The following is a 17,246-nucleotide window of genomic DNA, read 5'->3' on the forward strand; positions in this document are numbered from 1 at the left end:
CTCCCCTTCCTCCTCCTCCTCCTCCTGCTCCTCCTCCTCCTCCGCCGCCACCTCCCCTTCCTTCTCCTTCTCTTCCCCCTCCTCCCCTTCCTTCTCCTCCTCCTCCTCCTTCTTCTTCTTTTTCCTTTTCTTATTCTTGTGCTTGGGATTGAGCTCAAGACCTTGCATTGCTAACAGGCTCTCTACTACTTGAGACATGCCTCCGGCTCATTTTTCATTGACTGTTTTTAAGGTAGGGTCTTTCTTTAGGCCTGAGCCAGTTTGGGCTGAAGTCTTCCTAATTGTGTTTTCCCAGATTGCTACAGATGACAGGCACAGGACATTGTACCCACCATTGTGCTTCTCCTGTAGCTGGGAGAACAGAAGTGCGTCACTGTACTCAGATGGAATCTTACAAATGTCTTTTGCCTGGGCTAGCCTTGAACTTGGATCTCCTAATCTCTGCCTTTTAAGTAGCTAAGATGGCAGGTTTGAGGCATTGTTTTGTCTTGATTTTTTCTCTGTTCTTAAGCATTCTTTCAGCAAACAACCCCTTGGAGAGTTTCCTCATTGCCAACGTAAGAATCATGCATTGCAGGTCTGTGGCCCACAGCAAGCACCTGTGGCCCTGCATTTATTGGACAAGTCTGTCAAAAGGTTTGGGTCCCTATTCTCTTATGACATTGCTTTTCAAACAATTTGCTTTTCCTTCAACATCTTAAGATCTAATTCTGTACATTAAAATATAAAAAGAAATCAATAAGAGTGCAAGAAGAACAAGACCTTCATGAGAAAAATCTCAAATAAGTTCATGATTCTTACACTGACTATAGCAGTCCTGATTTTAATCCTCATCAGCTATCTCCAAGACATGATGGAGATGAGGGCGAGAGTCACCACTCCTTAGTCCCTGATACATGTAGACTTTTCAGTATTCATTGTCCCATATAAAAGTGTTCTGTAAGAGATGTCAAAATTATTAATTTGTTAATCCATTAAATTTGTATTATTATCTTTAAAGAGTTGCAAAGAGACTTTCAATTCGACACGCCAATGTATGAGTAGAATGCATCTTATCTGCGTCACCCTTGCCACCTGTTTTTTTTCTAATTATGATTATTTGTGGACCCCACCATGAGTTGCCATGGATTACACAAGGCCTACTATGGACCAAATTATAGATAAGGATTATGTTGTTTATAACAGCTATATCTCTTGTTTTGTAGATTACTGCTGTTGCAGCTCATGAATACTACAATTGATGCTGCTTTTTTCTTAGTCTTCAAGATTAAACATCATGGAAGGAGAAAACCAAACCTCTTTCTCTGCCTTTATCATCATGGGGTTCTCCAATCTAAATAACCTGCAATTTTTACTCTTTGCTACTTTTCTTTTGATCTATCTGTGTACCCTTGGAGGAAATATCTTCATTATTTTGATGACACTGATGGACTCTCGACTACATACCCCCATGTATTTTTTCCTGAGGAACTTGGCTTTTCTAGACATCTGCTACACCACCACCAATGTGCCCCAGATGATGGTGCATCTCCTCTCAGAGAAGAAAAGCATTTCCTTTGGGGGCTGTGTCACTCAACTTTTTGCATTCCTTTTCTTTGTGGGTGTAGAGTGTCTTTTGCTGGCAGCAATGGCCTATGACCGTTACATTGCAATCTGCAAACCCTTACGCTATTCAGTCATCATGAACAAGGCCCTGTACAGCCAGCTAGCCACCTCGTGTTGGACAGGTGGTTTGCTCAACTCAGTGGTGCACACAGTGCTGACATTCCGTCTGCCTTTCTGTGGCAATAACAAGATCAACTATTTCTTCTGTGACATCCCACCGTTGTTGGTCTTGTCTTGTGGGGACACTTCTGTCAATGAGTTCGTGTTACTCTTCATTGGAGTCTTCATTGGATGGGCTCCCTTTCTGGGCATCATCCTTTCCTACCTCTACATCATCACTACCATCTTGAGGATCCGCTCTGCAGAGGGGAGACGCAAAGCCTTTTCTACATGTGCCTCCCACCTGCTCATTGTCCTTCTCTATTATGGTAGCTCCATCTTCACATATGTACGGCCCATCTCATCTTACTCATTAACCAAAGACAGGCTGATCTCAGTTTTGTACAGTGTTGTCACCCCTATGCTAAACCCCATAATTTACACACTGAGGAATAAGGACATCAGAAAGGCCCTGAACACTGTGTTGAAAAAATAGCTACTTTCAAATTTCATTGATCTTGAAATGTAATACCAAGTTTGGATAAATAATGTAATTAAATTATTTAGTTTAGTAATGTTTCCTGATTGCTTCTCACCAAGGTTGTTAATAAAACCATAATAACTAATTGTTAATTTGAATGGTAAATCAAATGATGCAAATATGAGCAGCGTATGTATTGGGTAACTGGTAAATAATGGTTGGTTTTAGTATTATTCTCATTCTTAAATACTTGCGTGTTCACTAAGTTTTTGAATTGCAAAGGTTGAAAAGCTAATTAGAAGTTTATATGTGTAGGATGTACTTATTTGTCCATGTTTTCTGTTTAATAATCATGCCAAATGCATTTGTTAGTTTAGCTGTTCTTAAAGTTTGCTAACCTATGGGGAACTATCCATTGCAACTTCTATCTAGGCCTTGTTTTGCTTTGTTATTCCCCTGCCCACTTACTATAATTTCAAAATCTTCTTTTTAATGTATGCCATCAAGATTTTATTTCTTCTCTAATGGAGGAGGACTTAAAAGACTATGCTACTACTTTGCTTTCAATGAAAATTGGCATCAGTAAATCAAGTTGTTAAAATCAAATAAAAATTTCCTCATGGGAATTCAGAAACCTGTCTCATCAACAGAACTTTGTTTTATTTGGGGATGAGGGGGAATGATCAAATAATGCTGATTTTGGTTTGTTTTAGTTTCCATCAAATGACCTCTTCATTGTTCTCAGAGTTCCATGAAGAATTTTGGTGGGAACAACCTTGAATCTGTAATCTGCTTTTGTTAGTATGGACATTCTAATTTTATTGATTCTTTTGTTGTTGAATGTGGGAGCTCTTTCCATTTGTTTTATTTTTTCCTTCAGTTTCTTTCTCTAGTGTTTATAATTTTCACTGTAGAGGTCTTTAGTTTCCTTTGTTATATTAACTTCCAGGTTTAAAGGAAATCTATCTAGTACAGATGAGATAGCTTTATTTCTTTTCAGCAAGTTTATTATTAGTGTATTTTTCAGCCTAGATGCTCCTCAGTGGACAAATGGATCAAGAAAATGTGGTAGATATACACAATGGAATTTTACTCATCCGTTAGAAAGGATGATATTGCACCATTTGTAAATAAATCAAAAGACTTGGGAAAACTATGTTAAGTGAAATAAACCAGGCTCAGAGAGACCAAGGATGCACATTTTCCTCATATGTGAAGCTAGATTTAGTTTAGAAACTTATAAGTCAATACATTGGGTGGTATGCAAGTGTATCCTAATGTATTAACTAAAATATGGTAGACTCAAGAAAGAACTCAAATAATATAATTCCTTAGAAAGGCAAAATCAAAGCCCAACAAAATAGGGGCCAGGAATGTGGCTTAGTGGTAGAGTGCTTGCCTGGCAGGCATGAAATCTGTGTTTGATTCCTTAGTACCATATAAACAGAAAAACTTGGAAGTGGTGCTGTGGCTCAAGTCGTAGAGCGCTAGCCTTGAGGACAGCGAAGCTCAGGGTTAGAGTCCAGGCCCTGAGTTCACGCCCCAGGACCAGCAAAAAATCCCAAAGTTCAACAAAATAAACACCAGGAAGTGGGTACTTGAAAGGGGTGGAGTGAAGTCAAGTGGAAAGGGGTAGACAAATGAAGAGGAGAAGAGGAGGAGAATGCATATATCCTACAAAATTGTATATCCCACAAAATTAAGAAGAGTGAAGGAATGGGTGGGTCAGGAGAGCTGTGTGAGAATGTTGGAAGGGGTGGCATTGATCAAGATGTATTGGAGTCATAAACAGAAACTCCTTTGTAGAATTACTTAAAGATCATAAAAAAGAAAATCAGCAAAAATATAAGTGGTTTTGATATATTGGTTTTATTTTCTGCAATGTTATTGAATTCATTCATCAGTTTGAACACTCTTTGGTGAGGTTTTCAGGTTATTCTGAGTATAGAACCTTATGAAAATGAAGAATTTGATTTCTTTCCCTCTTTATTATTTTTATGCTTTTTGTTTCTTTTTCTTTCCTAGAACATTCACTATGATGCTGATCAAATTCCAGCATGCATCCAGAAAAGTATGGCTGTTAAGTAACCATATTCAGGATCTGGCTGTTTCTTGGTTGAGATCTTAGAAGTACAACAAAGTAAATTCCTAACAGAATTGTCATTAAAGGGACTTATGTTTATGTTTGTTATTTCTTTCTATTAAAAATAGTGAGCTGAAGTAATTGGGACTCCTGGAACTAACAAAACTATTCAATAGCTGACTTTTAGTGGGTTAAGTGGGTGATTGTCTATAGGTAATCATCATTGTCCTAGTTCAGGTAGAGATGCTAGTCTTGAGCAGTGGAGGCTCAGAAGAACCTGGGGAAAGAATTCCTCAGAGAGAATAAGGAGGATCATTTCATATTATAATCCCATTTGAACAATAGGAGTGTGATGATCTTGGAAATGCCTTCTTATACTACACGTCATCATTATTAAAGCAGAATCAAATTGCTTGTCAGATGTGCAAATGAGCTACTGTTAGTGGTCATGGTTTGGATTAACTAATGATTGTATGTGATTGGTAGGTCATAAAGTGTTTTCATGGAAATACAGGCTGAATAGGAGGGTGCACACATAGGTAATAGTTAATAAGTAGTGTGACAGCCTTGAGTGAACAATCCCAGTGAGGATGTTAAGGCCTTGAGTTCAAGTCCCAGGCCCAACACAAAAAATAGAATATTAATAACACCATACCAATTAAAGTAATTGGGCTGTAATACGGTTATTGATGAAAGGATTAGAGCTTTCTTTCCAGGTGGAACAAGTGGCCTGTTAGATATTTGGGCTGCGCTTCATAATGCCCAAGGGCCTTAAGCTTCTTTTGTTTTGCAAAGGAAAATCACATACACTCCTTCCCAATCTGAATCTAGAAATCAGGAAAATGTAAGTTGAGTATCATCAAGGAAAATAGATTCAGTTGGTAGAAGATTTTATAATTGTTTTGGAAATTAAACAATTTGTTTTAATTAATATAATTTACACTGATGAGTTTTCAATGCAGTATCATAAGGGACAAATAATTAGGTGCTCACATACCCACAGTCATTAAAAATTCAGAACAAACTGGCTGATTAGTAGAATATGATCAATGTTTTAATTCATTTATTTCAATTGCAAAAAATGAGTGACAATAACTCTCTAGTAATGTATCTTTTCATTATGTCCAAGTGTAAGGTAAATAACATTTGGATAGTATTCAAAATACATGATTGAAAGCAAGCAATAAATTTGGTGAAAATTTTGGAATTTTATATTGAAGATTAAAATCTATGATGCAAAAATATATTGTACAAGTCAACAAGGTTAATCATCAATAAGAAGAGATGGGCAAAAACTCTGGGTAGTTAAGTTATAGAATACAATACTTGAATTCAGAATAAACTACTAAAATGCTCTTATCAGAAAATCCAGATATACAAGTATGAGCAATAAAATATCTGTCTTGGCTACCAGAATTGCAAGTGAATTAGAATAAAAAAACTCATTAGTAATGTTAGATTAAGGAATAGAGGGGCAAGATCTTGTTCAGGAGAACTCTGTCAAGCAATTTTATTATACCTATTAAAATACTGAATATGCATATACTCTAGCACAGTAATTTCAGTTTTATAAATGAAGTTTGCAGAAATATTTTCTTTTCCTTTCCATTTTCTTTCTTTCTTTCTTTCTTTCTTTCTTGTCAGTCATGGGGCTTGAAATCTGGGCCTGGGCGCTGTCCCTGAGCTCTTCAGCTCAAGGCTAGCACTCTACTACTTGAGCCACAGCACCACTTCTGGTTTTCTGGTGGTTAACTGGAGCTAAGAGTCTCATGGACTTTCCTTGCCTGGGCTGGCTTTGAACCATGATCCTCAGATCTCAGCCTCCTGAGTAACTAGGATTATAGGCATGAGCCACCAGTGCCCAGCTTGTAGAAATATTTTCTAAAACAGGCAAAGATGAATATGCAAGACTGTTGATTGCAGCAGGTATAGTAACAAAATAAATAAAAATACCCAAATTTCTCCTATTTCCATTAATAAAGAGATATGTCAAATTAATGGAAACTACACAACTATTAAATAACAATACATATGCTAGTCTCTTTTCCTCTATACCTCTCTTATATATTTTACAGAAAAAGCAAAGTATTAAAATATACAAATGTAGTATAGAATATATGTTGAATATATTTAGTGAGATTACATTGTTGCTTTAATTTTATAGACATTTAGAAGGATAGATAGAGACTAATCTTATTTTGTTTATTTTGAGACAAGGTCTCATTCTGTAACCGTTACTGCCCTGAAACTTGCCCTGAGTGGTCTTGAACTCATAGTCTTCTAGCTTCAGCTTGTCTTTGTCACCACACTGAGCTCAACACACTGAACTGTATCTAAGGATTGATGTCAATGTTAACAGTAATCAAATTGTGGAAATAGAGAGTCTTACTTTTGTGTTGTAGCTCAAGTGTTCTTAATTTAGCCTCCCATGTATCAGAATAGGAGTGATTACAAGTACTAACAACGCTGAAGGAAAAACCAGTTCACTGTAGTAAGGTACCCAAAGAAAAGTTTTAAATTAAGATGAAATCAAGCTAAATTATGACTGTAAAGGACATGCTTTCTGTGGTAGTCAAACTTTTTGTTGCTGGAGCAAAATACTTGAGCAAAACAATTTAAGTGAGGGAAGATTAATTTTGCTCATAGGTTTCAGTTCAGCCATGGTAGGGAGCAAGTGGCAGAGCAGTCTTCCCCTCATGGTGGACAGGAAGCAGAGAGAGAACACATCAGGGATCAAGTATAGCTTTCAAAAACAAGCCTCATGTGACTCATGTCCTCTAGGTAGGCTCTGTCTCTTAAATCTACAATCTCAAGCTATCACCTGGGGACCAAGTGCTTAGGAGTGTGTTGGGGACATTTAATATTCAAACTATAACTTTCCATTTATAATGAAACAAAAGCCATTACCTTCAATGGAGGGAGACTTCACATGTAAAACTCCCTCTTCCCTTACCATTTCACCTTAATAAAAGATTTCTACTGTAAAGTTCAATCTCTTTAGCTCCCCACCCCCTTTTATGTTTGTTTGGAGAGGTGATGGCAAGTATTGTGCAAAGTATGGGAAGTTTTGATAGAAACATGTTTCTCTAACCATGGAGAAAATTCTCATTTTAGACCTGATATCTTTCTTTTTTTTTCCTGTCAGTTTTTCTGTCAGTTGTGGGCCTTAAACTTAGGCCCTGGGAGCTTTCCCTGAGGCTTTTCTGCTCAAGGCTAACAATTTAACACTTTGAGCCATAGCTCCACTTCTGGTTTTCTGGTGGTTCATCTGGAGGTAAGAGTCTCACAGACTTTCCTGCCCAGGCTGGCTTTGAATAGTCGTCCTCAGATCTCAGCCTTCCTAAGTAGCTAGGATTATAAGCATGAGGTACCAGTGCCAGACTGGACCTGATTTCTTTTTTTATTTTATTTTATTTGTGAAGATACTGTACAGAGGGGTTACAATTACATGGGCAGGATAATGCGTACATTTCTTACCAAGCATTGCAGCCTCCTCCTTTTGTTTACCCTTCACATCCCTTCCCAGCCTCCCCCCTCCCCCCCAATCCCAATCCTTCTCCTTCCCCCCCCCCCCACCGACGTTGTAAAGCTCGTTATGGACATGATGGACCTGATTTCTTAATCTTGACAGGAAGCTGGGGGCTATTCAGCATGTGGAAGTTAGTTAAGGCAAACTAAGAAGGTATTAACTAGATCTAGAACACTTTGAAAGAAAAAAAATATTTTTTGTGTGATTACATGTTGATATAGTGACTTGATAAAATATACTGTTAAGACAAAAAAATCCCAAAGCAAATCAGACAAAAAAATTCATGATACATCTCTTAAAATTACCACAACTCATGTATAGGAGGCATTACCCTTTTCAATTGAGTAACCATAGTTAAATTCTTCAAAAGAGAAAAACATAGTACTTTTGTGGATTACAGTAAAATGCATTGGCCAAGAAGATCATACAGAAAATGGCCTCAATACTATTCATTGACTCTCAACATGGATAGTACAGACATTTCTATACTACCTATACAGACATTTCTATGTATGACTAGTCAACATCACCAACTGTAATCCAAAACCAATTCACCATAGGGGTTCTGTGGCTAATGTTCCACATGTCTATGCTTTCCTTGTTACCTGAGGATATATTGATTCTATCATTAGATCTTATTTATATATGTTTACATTTTGAGAAAAAAATCTATTATAAAGTCCAATGCAATTTACTCTGTAGTATGTATTCTTATCAATTTCAGAAGCAATATAATTGCATATCAGTTTTTTTTTTTTATACCTCAGAGGTGTTCTTTAGGTCTCTTGGAGGCAGAGCTTCCTTTTGATCAACCTGTTCAAGGCACCCTTCACTTCCTTGTTCCTCAAAGTGTAGATTAATGGGTTTAGTACAGGAGTCACCACACTGTACATGATGGCAACGATCCGGTCCTGGTCCATGGAGCTCCCTGAGGCAGGTCGGATGTAGGTGATGACAACAGGAGCAAAGAAAAGAATAACTACCGTGAAGTGGGAGGCACACGTGGACAGTGCTTTGCGCAGCATGCTACAAGAGTGGGTCTTGAGGAAGAGATAGGTGATGATGTAGAAATAGGACAGCAGTGTCAGAAAGAAAGGGACTGAGGCAATGGTCCCGGTGACAGTATTGAGCAGCCACAGGTTGAGCTCAGTGTTCTCACAGGCCAGCTCCAGCAGTGGCTTCACATCACAGAAGAAGTGGTGGATCCGGTTGGAAGCACAGAAGTTCAAGCGAGACGTCATTACTGAGTGCAGCAGAGCATGGAGAAAAGCAATGGTCCAGGCAGTGAGGGCCATCAGGGTACAGAGCTGAGGATTCATGATGACAGAGTAACGAAGTGGCATGCAGATAGCTACAAAGCGGTCAAATGCCATCACAGCTAGCAGGAGGGATTCGGTAGTACCCAGGAAATGGAAGAAATGGAGCTGGCTTATGCATCCCAAGTAGGAAATGGCTTTGTTTGTAGAGATTAAGTTCTCCAGCATCTTCGGCAGTGTCACTGTGGAGTAGCAGATATCTAGACAAGCTAGATTTCCCAGGAAGAAATACATAGGTAAGTGCAGTTTTGGATCAGAAATGACAACAGTCAGGATGGCTCCATTCCCAGCCACATTGACAAAGTAGATGGTGAGGAAAACAATGAAGAGAAAAGGCTGTGGTTCTTGTATGTCTGTTACTCCAAGGAGGATAAATTCAGTGACTGAGGTTTGATTCACCATCACTTAAGAGTAAAAATAATTTGTGTAACACTCTCCCCAATGAAGGTCAGTCTTTCCAGTCTGAGATTGCTAGTATTTTTTTACACAATCAACCTTAGATCCTATGTGGTATTTGAATGTCTACATTATTATTATTATTATTATCAATTTTGACTCAACCATTTAAAAACTATGAGCTTCGCCAGGAATACTTTTCTTTCTTTTAGGGATTTAAAGCAGGTTATCCATGCACTGTGTTATCTAGCTATGAATACTCACATTCTCATATAACTTTTATTTCTTACGACAATTATATGACATGGTATTTTTTTACATACTCTATCCCATTGTTATTTATTTTCCTAGTGGGAAATTACCTGAAGAATTTTAACTTCAGAAAAACAATCAGGGATGAAATTATTACACTATAAAATCTTTAAAAACTAGGAAAGCCCTAAATTAGTACAAATAGCTTTTTCTTTGAATGTACTTGCTAGAGTTATTCTCTTACTTACTCATCTCTCCTCATTCTCAGTAGGACAGCCAGGAAACCTATTTGGGTAGAAAATGAGACCACATTAATCTATATTAATCTGAAGTATTAGAAATTTTTATCATACTATATTTAATGATAGGTTTAGTTTTATCCTGTTATTCTAAACCTTAATGTTCTTCAAATATGATAGATGCTATTGTGTCTAGTTGCTCTGGGAAAATGTCTTTTCTCATATCCTCAAATTCCTGGATCAGAAAATTTCTTCCTCCAGTGAGTTCAAGTTGCTCTCTTACATGACTGAGTATATCTATGCCCTCTATCACTTGAAATTTCTCTTATGACACATTTCAAGTCATTTTATCATCTGGAAAATAAATGCATTCCTCAGCAATTAAGAAATGTTCTAGTGCTGTATGAAAAGAGAGCAGGTCAGCACTCCCCTTGATGAGGATGGAAAGGCCCCAGGCCTGATAACACACATATGGTTAAAGTATTGCCACTGCTTTTCGTTCATTGCAGCATTGTTTACCATTGCCAAGATATGCAATGAACCCAGATGCCCCTCAGTGGAGAATGGATCAGGAAAATGTGATATATATATACACAATGGAATTCTATTCTTCCATCAGAAAGAATGATATTGCACCATTCATAAGGAAATGGAAAGACTTGGAAAAAAATATAGTAAGTGAAATAAGCTAGACCCATTTGTGGTACCTAGAATGTGCCTATAAACCTACAAGTAAACATATGGATAGTAAATGACAAAAAAACACTGCGATATCATAAGTTATGCAGCTCTCTAGACATTTCCACAGTGAGACCAAAGGAGGATATTCTTAGGAGAGGATCACAAAGGCTCAATAGCTATGTGCACATAATCACAGAAAATAATATTTATCTAAATGAACTTCCTGAAATGGAAACAAGAGTTGCTTTTTTTTTTTTAAAGAAATGCTCTACCTCAAGAAAAATCCATCTTCTGCACTTACAATTCCTTTAATGTGTTACTGGCTGGTATGTCTCTATGGTTCATGACCTGTTAGCTTCATGCTTGTGTTCTCCGAAGTTGCTACAAGTTTCTCTCTCTTCAGTTGCAAAATGTATTTTCTATATTGAGTTTCCTTTCCATTATATACATTCACATTTTCTATGAAATAAATGCAATAATTTTTATTTCTTTCCTTTCATAGAATTGAAATCATGCTTTTGTTCAGTGAAAGTTTAAAGCCCTGAAATATTGGAAATAAAGTAATTACAATGAAATTTGATACTTGACCAAAGAAGAAATTCCTTTGAGTCTTTTTCGCCAACATCATTTGAAGAATAAATGACATTTCCTCTTTTAGTGACACTGAAAGAAAAAGACATAATGGCAACAAACAACTTTCTCTTTATTCCTTTTAAAATAAGAGAGGTAGTGTATTGCCTTTTGTATTTTAGCAGGGAAGAAACAAAAGCTTTGTGGGAAATTGTAAAAGTGTGAATTGCTGAGAACTGTTTGGAGATCTCTGAAGATAGACAGACATAAGGGTGCTCTAAAAACCGGTGGAATCATTGAAGGTTCCAGCATTCATACAAGAGAGAAGAAATCAGTTCCATATGATTTGAGTAAAATTATTCAATAAACAAAGGAAATCCTCTAGAGAGCTGCTGGGAATTTTGATATTGAGAAATTAACCTCTATCTTCTGTCCAGGAGGACTACTGTTAACCAATTCAGAATACTCTTTGGTAAACATACAGTTTCTTTATGACATAAATTACCATTTGGAAAAATACAAATGATAAACCAAATATTTTTATTTTTCTGCTCCAAATAATAATATTGTACCAAAACCCTATTGGGTAAAATATGTAACACTCCAAACAATAAATCAAAGAATAAATAGTCTTTCTCATGTTCCTCAGTGTGACATGGCTTTTTTATCTGAACTTTTAATATTTGTTGGTTACAGATTTTTTCCCTTAGAGAATGATGAACCAGTTATGCTAAACTGTGAATGAATATAGGAAATAAAATATGAGAAGTAAAGTGTTTGCATAATTGTACCATGAGAAGTCCATTATAGCACAGCAAACCAGATCTCCATTTTGAACATGTATATCATTCATTAACAAATAAAAAAATATGAGCAATTGCTAACCTGTATCCAATTTCATCCTCTTACCTGTCTTTGTGTTCAGAATCGCAGAGATCAGGTAGGTCACTTTTCTGATCTAACCTCCTAAGTGATTTTAAATAATAGAAAAGTATTTGAAATGGTAGCTTTTGTTAGAATTTCAGGTTGAGTTCCTCATCTTCCAAAACCTCCCCCTCAGCTTCTGAAAATCTGCTGCCTCTTAATGATTTGTAGTTCTGTAGTCATAAAATCCTGAGAGAGAGTGTCCCTGGTGCCAAGAAGCATTGTTATGATAATAAACAGGGTGTCTTCCCAGGAAATAGATTTATAAAATTACTCTGTGGAGTTTTTTGGTTCCTCTCTCTCTCTCTCTCTCTTTGCCAGTCCTGGGGCCTGAACTCTGGGCCTGAGTGCTGTCACTCAGTTCTTTAGCTCAAGGCTAGTACTCTACCACTTGAGCCACAGCACCACTTCTGGCTTTTTCTGTTTATATGGTGCTGAGGAATCGAACCCAGGGCCTCATGCATGCAAGGCAAGCATTCTACCACTGAGCCACCTGTTTCTTTTTTTTCTTCAATTTTTTTCTTCATCTGCTCTTTAAGTTGAGAATCTTGGGCAGAGTAAGGCACAATGCCTACTATATTCCCTTAGACAATTTTCTTTTTATTACTTAAGAAAGCAGAGCTTTCTTAGAGTAGAGATAGGTGCCAGTAGCTCATACCTGTAATTCTAGCTAATGAGGAGGCTCAGACCTGAGGACTGTGGTTCAAAGCCAGCTATGAGATTCATCTACAATTAACTACGAGAAAAGCTGGAAATGGAGCTGTGGCTCAAGTGGAAGAGCACTAATTTTGAGCACAAAAGCTCAGGGACAGCATATAGGCCCTGAGTTTAAGCCCTAGAACTGCCCTCCCCCCCAAAAAAAAGCATAGATCTATTTTCTTATCTCCCTTGTAATATAATTTGAAATTGAAAATGGAAAAGAAAATTGACAATGAAAATTAAAGCAGTATGTCTTATTGATCATTACCAAAAAAATACTAATAATACTCTATTTATTTATTTCTATGGATTTTAATGAATACCAAAGAAAGAAGAAAAATAAAGACAATGTTTACTTTTGTTTTTTTTAGCCCTGATTTATTTTGTCTACTTTTGGATTCAAAAGTACATATTATTCTCTGTTTAGTAGCATGATGTTGTTTGATTTTTTTTTAAATGTGTACCTTCAATTCTTGCTAGAACCATGAGATAATAAAACTTTTCTGTCTCACTAGTCACCATGTTGTAAGTGAACTATAAAACTTGTGGGAAAATGAGGTCAGGAGGGAAAAACTGGGAGAAAACGAGGGAAGAGGTGACAGACACTGTTAAAAAAGAAACACACTCATTACTTGACTTATGTAACTGTAACCCCTCTGTACATCACTCTTAAATAACAATAAAAAATGGTCTGAATAACCCTACACCAACTGTCTGGATCTTCCATCTATGAAAAGATTATAATAAAAGATGTTCATAGTTTATTGTTGATGCTTCTTTTATTCCATATGAATCACATTAATCACTCCTTGTTGTTGTCTATGCAAACACAATACAAATAGATAACATTTATTACATGTACTTTAAGTGTAGGCTTTTGTTCTAAGTTCCTAACATTTAATTCTCAGAATAGCCCAGTGACAAGATTTCTTTACTCCAATCCTACCATAAGAAAACTGAAGCCCCTCAGTAGATGAATGGATCAAGAAAATGTGATGTATATATATATATATATATATATATATATATATATATATATATCTCTCTCTCTCTCTCTCTCTCTATATATATATATATATATTATGCCTCCATCAGAAAGAATGACACCATCCCATTTGTTAGGAAATGGAAAGACTTGGAAAAAATTATATTAAATGAAGTAAGCCAGGCCCAAAGAAACATAGGTTCCATGGTTTCCCTTATCTGCAATAACTAGTATATGTCTAGGACAAGTAGAAAATGTTCAAAGGCCATGTACATATGACCATATAAGATGATGCTAAGTGAAATGAATCACAAGACAGGGACAAAAGAGGTTTTATCTTTGTTGCTGTTGTTTTTTAATGTACTTACAATGGAGTATGTGTTTTTTTTTTGTTTCTCTTATATGTTCTTCCCCCAGATATTACCTCTGCTTTTACTGTATTTGATTCCACTGCCCTGCATGATGTATAAACATTTTTCTAATTTGGGGAGAGGAAATAATAAAAAGCTGAAATAACTATACATGTTGACCCATTGTAACAATGAGATGTACAAGACACTATGTTGAAAATGAACTTTACAACTTTGAGAGGGAGGGAAGTGTTGGGGAGGGGGGGCGGGAAGGGATAGTAGGGGAAAAACAAAGGAGGAGGTAACAATGTTTGATAGGAAATGTACTCATTACCTTACTCATGTAACTGCAATCCCTCTCTACAGTATCTTTACAATAAAAATATATTAAAAAAGAAAACTGAAGCTCAAAGGATTTAAATAAATTTCCTTTTGTCTTGTGATGAATTGTGAAACTACCATTAAAACTCTGTTAGTTCCAGAATCTATTGAAAGAGATATAACAGGCAGGTGCCTACTAAGAAAAGGATGGAGATTACAAAATAACCTCAGTTATCAGTAAAAAAATTACCTTGTCTTCTAATAAGGTACAGCAGCACTTGTCCTTCATGGCATTTAGACTTTACCTTTGTTCTACTTACTGAAACATCTAGGATTCACCAAGACAAAATTTAGCGTTCACAATGATCTCAGTGATCCTCAGATCTTTTTCTTTTTGCTTTCTTTTCTTTTTTTTTTGGGAGGGGGGGGGCTCAGTCGTGGGGCCTGAACTCTGGGCCTGGGTGCTTGTCCCTCAGATCTTCAGCTCAAGGCTAGTGCTCTACCACTTGAGCCACAGCACCACTTTCGGCTTTTTTTCTTTTTGCTTATAAGGTGCTGAGGAATTGAACCCAGGGCCTCATGCATGCAAGGCAAGCGCTCTACCACTGAGCCACCTTCCCAGCCCCAATCCTCAGATCTGTTGCCTGAGTTAAATATTTCTCAAGTTACACATCTGTGGTGTTCTGAAGAAATCGTATCAATGTTATTAAAAGACCACAGAAATAAAAAATAGGCAACACACATAAGCATGTAAGTTATAAAGAGAATATAAAAATGGATGTGTTGCATTTGAAAATGCTTTCTAAAAATAGTTTGAAATGTTCCGACTACATAGTCACTAAAATAGCTAAAGGAAAAAGGACAACAGCAAATATTGGTGAGGGTTTAGGACAACTGGAACCTTCCTGTATTGCTAGTAGAAAATCAGTTGTTATCACGTTGAAAAAGTGTATCGCAGCATCCGATAGAGATGACAAACACATCTGTATTACTCAGTAATTTTCTTCTATATATATATCTATATATATCTATATATATCTGTGTGTTTGTGCATTAACTTTAACTTCTAAATGATTTTTTTTTGCCTCCAGAATAAGTCTTCAAGAAAAGCAACAGTTTCTGGATAATTTTCCTAAAAACATCTTTATTTTCCTGTGTATACATCCACTCTTTTAATTTAAATTCTTCTTGTATTCTCTATTATTTAGATGGTAAACATGAATTTCTTTACCTGAAATTTAGCAATCATAATATATATTCATACAAAGATGGTTGAGTATTTACTGAATCAACACCGGAAAGATTAAAAAAATTGTTGGACAATTGTGCATATTCATGGACATAATGTGAGTTTTCAACGTATGCATAGAAAGTATGCATAGAAAGTGCAAGGCTCAGATAAGAGGAATATGCATCTGCATCATTTCAAACATTAATTGTTTCTTTGTATAAGGAAAAATATATTTTGAAAAATATAGTAAATTATTGTTAATTATATTCATCCTACTGTGAGCACTGTACACAGTGTTCTTCTATTTAGCTAACTCCATTTTTGAACTTATTAACCAATCATTTCCTAATTCCTCTTATCTTTAATCTTCCCACCCGGTGGTAACCACTCTGTCTACTCCTAAAGATCAGCTTCTTTATTCTCTACACATAAGTAGGAACATGAAATATTTGGCTTGTTTCATTTAACATCATATCTTCTAATGTCACAAATGACAGAATTTCACCCCTTTTCATGGCTATATCATAATATTCCATTATATAAATATGACACATTTTTCTTTTTTCTCCTTTTAAAATTATATATTGGTGAGTTTTATTATGAAATTTTTATTCATATTTATAATTAATAATAAATTTTGCTTATATATAATGCAGTCATCTCTTGATGGACCCTTAGGTTGATTCCATAACTTAGTAATTGAGGATAGTACTACAATAAACATGAGAGTGCAGAAATCTCCTCAGCATACTGATTTCCTTTCCTTGCAGTATACACCTAGAAGTTAAGTAATGGGTCATAGTTATTGGTTGTATATGTCGACTAACAACTTGCATACCTAGTTAAATGCCACTAAATTCTGAGGCATACATTTTTTGATGTGTTGTTAGATTCAGTTTTCAGAAGAGCTTTCTAATTTGCATGTGAGATTAGGGGGAGACATTTACCTAACAGATGTCTTTCACCCTCTGTGACCCTGAAGTGTTTCAAATTTTATGGAGGCCTCATTTTGTTTGTAGTAGCACTTGGATGGAGGTAGCAAATAAACATAAGAAGAGGACTGAATAAAGGATTTTAGGTCCTTCACGAAGAAACCATGAAGAATCATTGAGGCCACTTGAGATTTTTCTTTCAACTCCCTGAAGCAGTGTGTCCTGGTCTCCAACTCTCAGAGCATTGGTGCACAGCTAGGGATGCTTGGCTCTCATTAAGTACTTCTGATAGCATAAAAATGTAGGGATAATGGTTCTACCACCCCATAAAACAAAATGGCCCATAAAGTAGCCCCATATCAGGCTCTGAGAATTTAAAAATCTATCATCTGCTTCTGGGCTCTCATTTCTACTATAGGCAAGATGTTATTCTTTTCTTCCTCCTCCTTTCTCCTCTTTGCTCATCTTTATGTGCTTTATCTTTCCAATTTATGATATTCTTCAACTACGTTTTGGAAAATTGGAAGGTATGGTTGGTTGGGAAGAAAGAAAA

The 17,246-nt window shown here is 36.4% G+C and overlaps 2 protein-coding genes across 2 annotated transcripts; one reads left to right on the forward strand and one right to left on the reverse strand.

Annotated features, from left to right (window-relative positions):
• Positions 1-1,276: 1,276 nt before the first annotated feature.
• LOC105997055 (olfactory receptor 5V1-like) lies at positions 1,277-2,200 on the forward strand. Its single transcript, XM_013031332.1, has one exon. It carries the CDS (start codon positions 1,277-1,279, stop codon positions 2,198-2,200), a length of 924 nt encoding a protein of 307 aa, XP_012886786.1.
• A 6,373-nt stretch (positions 2,201-8,573) lies between these two features.
• LOC105996885 (olfactory receptor 12D2-like) lies at positions 8,574-9,515 on the reverse strand. Its single transcript, XM_013031125.1, has one exon. It carries the CDS (start codon positions 9,513-9,515, stop codon positions 8,574-8,576), a length of 942 nt encoding a protein of 313 aa, XP_012886579.1.
• Positions 9,516-17,246: the final 7,731 nt, after the last annotated feature.

Source organism: Dipodomys ordii, unplaced genomic scaffold, assembly GCF_000151885.1.
Source record: "Dipodomys ordii isolate 6190 unplaced genomic scaffold, Dord_2.0 Scaffold138, whole genome shotgun sequence".
Classification (NCBI taxonomy): Eukaryota; Metazoa; Chordata; class Mammalia; order Rodentia; family Heteromyidae; genus Dipodomys; species Dipodomys ordii.